Source organism: Eutrigla gurnardus (assembly GCF_963514095.1).
Source record: "Eutrigla gurnardus genome assembly, chromosome: 13".
NCBI lineage: Eukaryota > Metazoa > Chordata > Actinopteri > Perciformes > Triglidae > Eutrigla > Eutrigla gurnardus.
In genome coordinates, this window is record NC_139936.1 from 6,591,209 (window position 1) to 6,600,266 (window position 9,058).

A 9,058-nucleotide genomic window follows, 5' to 3' on the forward strand; every position below is an offset into this window, starting at 1 on the left:
GTGGAATCATTGCCAAAAATAGTAGACATTTAAGCAATGACAAGCTATGGTTTGAAAAGGACACCAAGTCTTGGCGGGACTCTTTTTAAAAGGGAATGATACCCAGAGTATGTTGGGTAGGATTTCACCATTTAATGGGAATTATGCATTTTTTTAAAAACTACTATAAATACAAATTAAGATTTCACAACAGCAGTCTACCATTTCTGCCCTTCCACTTTATGTACAGCTTTATTGTTATCACATGCTAGAAAATTCAGTTGTTTCCTGTTTGCTGGAGCCTAGGGCAATAAGACTAACAGGACAGACACAGATTACTGTGACTTGAGTGAGTTGGACATCGTCTCTCCGTCAGTCTGTCTGTCTCTCATTAAGCTCTTTGCAAACTCTTTTGCTCCAGCTCATGTCTCTCTTCTTCATCTTCTTCTGCTGTCTTGATGGATGCAGCTGTACTCAAACATCTCCACAGACGTACTGTCAGCCCTCATCAGTCTCAAAATGAATGAAACATTGCATTACTGTACATTAGCGATTGAAAGCTCACTGGATCTGCCCGCTTTCTAAAGAGGGTACTGAGCACAACATGTTTTCTACACACAAATGTAATGGTCAGTAAACGGTGTACTAAATAGAGCCTATATATTCCATTACTCTCATAAATACCATGTAGTTACACATGGATTATGACCTTTCCTGTCTTTAATATGTCAGGTGTGTGAAATGTGTGAATATTATGAGTCTTTGACTATGCAGTAAACACTTTTCAAAATAAATATCCATCGTAGATTTCCTGTGATTTTTTTTTCCAACTGAAATGTCAGATGATCACAGTTGGTTAAACGATCTCATAGAAGAAGTCCCTGGAATCATATTAAATACATAAACTGCACACACACTCACTGATTTGCCTTTTAAACAAACAATATTTTACTACAGTAAAATTGGAATCTTAAAAAAAACTGTCCATAATGAGTTCAGCTCGTTCTATCCGCCCACTGTCGGGAGGTTAGAGTTCCAGGGTGATTTGATGCCCCACTTACGCCGAGTTTGCCCTCTGCTGCATCTCCCTCCTGGGTCCCGTGGTCTCACAAGGTGCACCCACTCCACTGATACTGCTGCTGGCCAGGCAAAAATAGTGTTCTCCGATGTGGAAAGCAGAGCAAAAGTAGCTCTAAATCCGTAAAAGGCATGATGATGTGACCCTGCTGCCACCTTGATAGAGTTATCTCCCGTCACTAGTGTCAGTGAGCAACATCCAGGGAGGTAAGATGCAAAGATGCACACCCCACATGCATTTAGTTGGAATGTGCAGACTAATTTCAGGAAATTTGGAGGATATTGTATGGTTCCATTATCCCTCCGATGCTATTTCTGATGAAATTGGTCTTTCAGAACCCGAAGCAAACTAGTCCTGTCGTCTTTGCTCCCACTTCATCCTGCTCTGACTTTCTCTTACCCTCCCCTCTTTCTCTCTCATAAAGTCACGCATCATGAGCATGCTGCCTATTGGTTTTTGAAGCATTGGGACAGAAAGAGTAGGGAGTGGCATCTCACTGTATGAATACACATTTATGTGCTGCCCATGAACAGTCAAATACACAGATGTGCATCAGTGGATAGAATCACACAATCTTGTGACCCTCATTGGCCTGATACAGTACATTATACACCTTGCTTTTCAACCATGTTTAACAATTAAACACACATAAGCATGACTCTCGCTCACCCTAAACATTTTAAACTCGTTTCCATCCCATACCAAGCACTCTTTGATTAAATGAACAAACATCAGAGCTTTTAATAGAAGCACCAAACATCTATTATGTTAATTGTGATCCTTTAACCATATCTGTGGGCTCAAGTTTCCACAATGGGAGAAAGGTGGAGAGGTGCCTGACAGCATTTGTGAATTGTTTTTCCTTTTGCTTTGCAAATGATGGAGCAGCACATAGGGGCAGATTCAAAATGAACATTTCTGTAGAGATTGGAAAGGCCCATCCATGCATCTTCAGCTTTAATCAGCCTGAATGCTCACAAACTGTCATCATTTTAATGCCCAGCCAGACACACAGGGACGAAAGCAGACATCTCCGCTTTCCTGCTGTGAATCAGCCTTCCTGAAATAACATCATTACAACAGTGATAATAGGCTTCACTGTCATCTCCCCTTACAATATTCATCCTGTGCTCTTGATTTCTACAAGCAGGGCATCAAGTTAAGAACATTCTCTTCGTATAGATTTTAAGGGTCCTTCCACACCTGTAGTTTGGCTCATTGGGTCCAGACATTTTTCCATTTTAGCTCTGGTCCGGATGTTTCACAAACCAACCAAGAGGAGTGAACATGAAGGTATACCAAATGTAACTCATTGATAGGACAGTCTGGGCGATTGTCATCCTGCATTATCAGTGCATTATCAGGATCTACATGTGGAAATCAAAGTTTTACACCAGCCTAAATAATGCGTACTCACCGATCAAACGTGTGAATGAATGCATCCTAAGCCATCATTTCTTGTCAAACTGATTGTGGAGTAACTTAAACAAACAAGACAGACGGTGCATCTCAATAAAATGGAAATGTGCAACACTAGCTTTTTTAAGTTATGTGGCTGCCCTTTTGTACAAGTAACTATGCAAAGTCAACACTGTTAAAATAACTCTTTTAAAATAACTTTTATTATTCTCATTGTGCAGGAAGTCCTGCCTGTAGTACTACCGTGCTTATGATTAACCTGGCACTGCAACATTTGCGATTCACAACTTATTATTCAGGACACCTAAATGATGTGGAGTCGTTCAAATAAAAACTACTGGGTATTGTCAAACACAACTGAAATGCTTTGGAGGATCCTGTTAAGGCCACAATGAGTGGCTCAGAAGTCTTGAAAACAGGATGTAAGAGAGAAAAGGCAAGGCAGTGTGGGTATTAGAAGGGCATGACAGGACGTTGTGTAACACATTACAAATGCATGGAAACCATAGACTGTGCCTTATCAATACGCAGCAAAGACCTTAGAGCAATAAAAGAGGGACTGGTATTTCAATCAATGAGGCCCAGTTAACCAACCCTAAGCCTGTGCATCATTCGCTATAACAGTTAGAGGACTGAGGGGGCAGTTGTGCAACGAGATGCAAACACAGTTCTATATAAGCTGCACTGTATAACTTTCCAACGAGGAGCATTACAGTAATTTCAAAAATGCACAACAGGAAATTACAGGCTTAATACTAATAACTGGGCACACCAGTCATCAAAACTGTGTAATGACTGATCCATTTCCATTAATAAGACTGTGCTTTGTTATATAAGTGCAGTAACATTTTGGCTTGTGGAAACAATCACCATCAGGAAATAACCTTGTTAAGCTATGGGACATGATCCTTGTGCCTTTTCAGAATTCCACTGTCTCTACCTCCCTAAACGAAGGACAATTAGGTTGTGTGGCTGCTCAATTAACACTGCAGTTAGAGAGATGTTTCCACAGCCAACTGCTAAACTCATTCACACAGTCGCTGATCTTCAAAATCTTTTCTTTCCCTTTGTTTTTTCTCCTTCCTCCTACCACCACCTCCTCGGGGAAACCCTTCATGATTTAAAATCCTTGCTAATCTTCGTGGAAACTCGAAATCAGCTACTCATTTCCCAATGTGCTGTTTGTTTAAGCTCATACACTGGGTCTGAGGTTTCTAATTGCAGCAGGAATGCACACTGTTAGGGTCACCTGACATCTTCACTTTTGCCTCTTCGTTAAGCTATCATCAGTGTGACATTTTTATCGCATTGCTGCAGCCATTGTTTATGAATGAATGACACACTGTTGTACAGAGGTGTGACTGAATGTGTCTGTTGTTTGTCTTTCTCTCACAAACATTTTCACTCTACTGCACTCTGCAAGTTTAGATTTCACTGTAAAACACACTGTGGGACCATTTGCAACGGTGTGGAAGTTTTCCCACCATCACTCTTCCAACATGCATTTTGTAGGCTGCTAACATAACTCAGAGGAATACAATATCAGCCTTGGAGCCCGATTACAGGAGGCGTACACAGCAAGCTACACACCTAAAACGACAAGGTGAAATTCAGAATCATTCAGGGAAATTAGCTGTGAATATAACACCCACTGCTACCAATAGTAGATTTGCCTCTGGCATGTGCTATTAAAAGGCACAAACAAAAGACAAATTCCATCACACATCATGTGTTGTGTATTACACATAGATTGCACGTTCACATACATAATGTCACACAAGATAAGTTGATATGCCATACGTTTTACCATGAGTTTCACTATATTGCCTCCAGGCCAAGACTACGAGCTATGCCCATGACTGTGATGCATTTGCCTGAATCACTGTATTTTAGAATAGGCATCATCTATAAAACAACACCACTGGATAAGACATGAGAGGGTCCACATATCAGCCCCATCTATCACAGTGGATCAGTGGCAAATCTAAAGGGGGGACAGATCCTCGCCTTAACTGGGTCATCATCACAAGGCGATGGCAGCACCTTAAAACTCCTCTGTTCTCAAGAAGCATCCACTGCCATACAATAGGATGAATGAAGGCTGGATGCCTAGCTCTTAGAAGAGTCTGTGTCTGACCTTGCATACTGCCAATCGCAGGTGTTCTCATGATGAGGCTACACATATTCTACAATGACCATTTGACCTCAATTTTTTTTTACCCTGATGTTCACTGGATGAAATTATCTGATAATAGTAAGTAGTTGTCAATTACAAGTATGAAGCCTGAAAGAAAGGATATAGTATATGATAAGAGCAAAATGTTTTGTTGATATCCTTCTACAAATCTCAGCCTTTATTTTGATAAACACCACCGTACATGTGACAACCCCTATTGGGAAATTGCAGCGTAATAATAACTAGAAACTTTAAAGAAATGTGGTTTAGCTTTCCGGAACATTCATCACCACTACAAGCAATTCACCAAAACCACAAACTCAATATAGAGGAAAAGCTTGTGTTGCGTATGTGCATTTCACAACTCGGTTGAGTAAAGCATCTCAGAGTAGGCAAGCGTGAGAGAGTAAGGAGATTCATTTTGACTCTCACCAGCATTCAGTTATGTGTGTTAGTGGATGTGGTAGATAAACATTTGACTACAAGACTCTCATTGTGAAAAAAGCAAGACCAACGAAAATCAGTGACAACTGTTCCACTGGCTCGCTGGCAACCCTGCAAACTGGAATCCGACTGCACACACATGAAGATGTCTGCCTTGGCAAAACTACTACTTCCACAGTAGAACGATATGCAAGAACCTGGATTCAACTGCAGTTCCACTTAGGGCTTATTCATTACGAGTACAGGCAAGATTGGTGAAACGTTAGCCTTCCCCTTCTTCTGTATTCTGACAGGGAGATATAGAGTGGCCCCTAAAATAAGAGCTGATTCCACACTCTAGGCCCAGTCACTTCCATATCTTACAGTATGAGGGCCAGAAATGACAAAGCTCAGCAGTTCTCTAATGAGACTGTAACAAATGGGAGGGCCATATTTAGGTTATTACAACACTAGCACACACGCGTTTGGGCATGTGCTTTTGTGCATGCTCGATAAATTCATAAAAAATGCCTATAATTAGAGATGCAACTCTAAAATACAATGCTTATGATGCAATTTCCATACTGCAAATTATAAAGGGTAACATACTTTTTTTCTGCTTAACCTTAATCACAAACAAAATGTAATATTTCTGACACATGGTGTCTATTAAGTCAGAGGATTGTAAATTTGTTCTCCAAACTCATCTATTTCCAATGTAGCATTAGAGAGCACAGTGCTTAAATGCAAACAATAAGACAAATAACTATACTGCTTAGGTGTTCTATGTGGCTGCAGTTCAACACTGGACCAGTCAGAAATCAGTCAAAAAATAATTTATTAACTTAAGCTTTCTTACAAATGCAAAAGGATAATTGCTTATAAATGGTTTTAGTTAATAAACAGTAATATAGTATAGTATATTATATTATTATTAGTAGTATATTGACTGTCTAAATGACAACTCAGTGTGTCATTAAATGTCACATTCAGCTGTCAATACAATGGATGCGAGTTATTTAGATTATTTTCCCAAAAAGTATGATGAGTTTGCAAATGTGAAAAATATATCCAATAGTGAAGATGTTAAATTGGGTCTAATTTCATGGTCAAAAGTGTTATTAGTAACAGTTATCGGTTATAAAAATCCACAGTGCATGGGGTAATGATTATGGGGTGTAAATGTAGATCATAAATGATGATAGCTGTTAGTATCACAAGATATTACTGAACCTGCAGTGGTCAACACAAAGTAAAATTCAGACCTCAAGTGTATGACGGCAGGAAGGAAGTGAACGCAAGAAAAAGTGCAGAATGCTTGAAAAACGCTGATTTGTTGACCTGATTGTACTGGTAGTATACTTACTGGTTGGTGGGAGGTGCAGAGAGAGGGAACACCACCTCTTCTTCCTCGTATTCCGGTCCATCCTGCATGTCGCTTTCATCCATAGTGCCACCGGGCACCCCACAGCCTGGAGGGGGAGGAGGTGGTGGCAGTGGGGGGAAGTCAGTGGTTCCATCCGGGCCTGTTGATGTAGGTGAAATCCGACTAGCTGGACCCTCCGAAGTGGGAGAGCAGCAAATGCCGCCCACGGTTCCTGAGCTTGTTCCTTGTAAAACTGAATGTCCACCTCCTTCTCCGCCACTCCCTGTTGCGGAAAGCGCTGGTCCGGTCATATCCCCACTAGACGTGGGGTAGGTCATGCTCATGTCGGGAAGTGGGTCCGGAAAGGTGTTTGAGTGTTGGCGGAGGCTTGGTGATGGTGCTGGTCCTTGTCCCAAATCGGTGACTCGCACTCTGCTCGGCTTGGGATAGTAGGGAAAAGGGGCCGTCTCCGGGCCTCCTCCGCCTGCCACCCCTGTCCCTGTCGTGACCGAGCCCGTATCCTCACTGCTGACCTCCGTAGCCATCATATTCGGGCAATATAGAGAGGGGGAAAAGTCCAGAAGGGAACCTGCCCTTCCCCTCTGTTGTTACAATACTCCTTCAGTGTTTGGGCTCTGGGGAAACAACACCAAAAGTTTCTCAAAACGCGTTTAGCTAGCCAGCTAACGTTAGCCGACAAGCTAACTTAGCTTACTTGGCCGCGCTAGCGAGTGTTAGCTTTACCTAGCATTCGCTCGCTACAAGATAGCCAAGCTAACGCTAGCGGGATGGCTAGCAGCTTCGAGACACTTGATGAGTTCTTGCTCGCTATGTCTTCATTGTTTCCTGAGTTTAAAGTTCACGACGAAACGCTATCACGAAACTAGCATTTAAAATGTTACAAATAAAAATATAAATTCACCAATATTTGCGGTTATTTTGTTCTGACTTCACCCTCGGCACAGGGCAGACCACTTGTCGGGGAGTGTTGTTTTATTGTCACTGTTGTAACCCCCGTCTTTTTTTTCCAGTGTTGTTGTTTTCTTTCCTCCTGAGTTTCCAGCCGTCTTGAATATAGTCCACAAACGACCCAGCCTTATCGCCCAAATCCCCGTTGTTCTGTGCGAACTACCATGTCGTCAAAGTAAATTATTTTTGCGTATACAAGCTAAGTTCGCGTTTATTTCTGTGTTTCGGGGCTGGTGGCTTGCCCGCTGCTGCGCTTCTCTTTCTCCCCTCCCTCTCTCACTCCGCTCCAGTCGCCGAGCAGACACAGCCAAGTGAACACAGAGCGGCACCGGTTCAATCCATGTCATCTTCAATCAGTGCTCTGGGATGGCATTCATTCCCATTGCCTAAAATACACATTCATAATTATTTATCAGAGAAGGTCGAAAACAGAGCTGGAGTTTAAAGGCTATCTGTTAGTCAAAAATGGGCTTCTAACATTTGAAATATAAGCCTGCATATTTTCCATTTTTCTATATTATATGATGTTGAACGAGGCTATATGCTATGCAAACATGTTGATACCTTTGATAAGTTGTTTTGAAGCAGTCAACCATAATGTCACATTTGGTTGCCTGATGAGTAAGGGTTAGACTATCATCAACTATGCAAATAGGAACTGGAAAAATAAGGCTAGATTGATAAGGACAGGATTCATTGATAATCCTATTATCTATCAGAATTGCCTTCATTTGCCAGGCATGTGTGCACATAAGGAATTTGACTTGTTTTTTGCATCTCTCTCAATGTACTGACATAACAAAAATTAACGACCAGGAACAAGCATAATAGCAGGACAATGCTTGATTGTGCGCTTTGCTCTGCTTCAATCCAACAATTAGAGCTGCATGGATAAGTCTACTAATCAATTATTCAATTCGCAGAAAAATAAATGCCAACTATTCTGATATTAGATTTGTTTCCAAAATTCCATTTTTTTTTCTCACAATTGTGGAGTGGAGATGACTGCAGCGCAGGCCTGGCAGAGCATCAACATGGAAGTTAACAAACGTCTGCTCATGTCTGTTGGTAGAAGTCTTGGTTTTAGTGACCACTGAATAAACATTAGTGCATTTTTCACCTATGTTTTTACAGTTTTAGCAGTTGGCCCAGTCATGTCTGTATGTTACATTTAAATGTTTTCACATTTTATTTAAATATTATAAATAACAACACCACATTTGCTTTAGAGCAGAGTTTAACAGGATCATTTGGAAAAAGGTGACTAAAAAGTACACACTTTTTTAAGTTAGTGAAAGAGAATGTTAACCGAGCACACTCAGCGGACATAAACACATGCATCATAACAGTTTACGGTGAGGTTTTATGTAAATTATGATCCAGATAAGCTTTAAATGCCTGTGTAATCATTCAAATGTACTTGTCAGGCTGGGAAGTCGATTTGAAAGCTCCAGCAAGTCGGCCGTGGGCTAAACTTGACCTGATAGAGTTTGCATAGTGTTGAGAAGCTACCGCAGTGGGCCAGAGTTGGTCTCCGCTCACAGTCGTGCCCTCAGTGCAGCTGCCAATATCATTCCACCTCCACACTGATCTGTCTCAGAGCAACTGGTATTGTAAAAAAAAAAGAGAAAAGATGTCTTGATATCAC

General features: G+C 41.2%; 1 protein-coding gene across 3 annotated transcripts in view; it reads right to left on the reverse strand.

Annotated features, from left to right (window-relative positions):
* LOC311023251 (ras GTPase-activating protein 1-like) overlaps window positions 1-7,699 on the reverse strand; it is a 389,455-nt gene extending 381,756 nt beyond the window's left edge. For 2 of the 3 annotated variants that reach the window (XR_014598202.1, XM_084024958.1), the window contains exon 1: window positions 6,442-7,698. Coding sequence is in view for 2 of the 3 variants with exons in the window: in XM_084024958.1 (XP_083881084.1) it covers window positions 6,442-6,989 (548 nt within the window). In the remaining variant the exon portion in view is untranslated. Of the gene's footprint in view, window positions 1-6,441 lie in introns of all 3 variants that reach the window. The other variant, XM_084024957.1, reaches the window with a different exon arrangement.
* Between the last annotated feature and the right edge of the window lie 1,359 nt (window positions 7,700-9,058).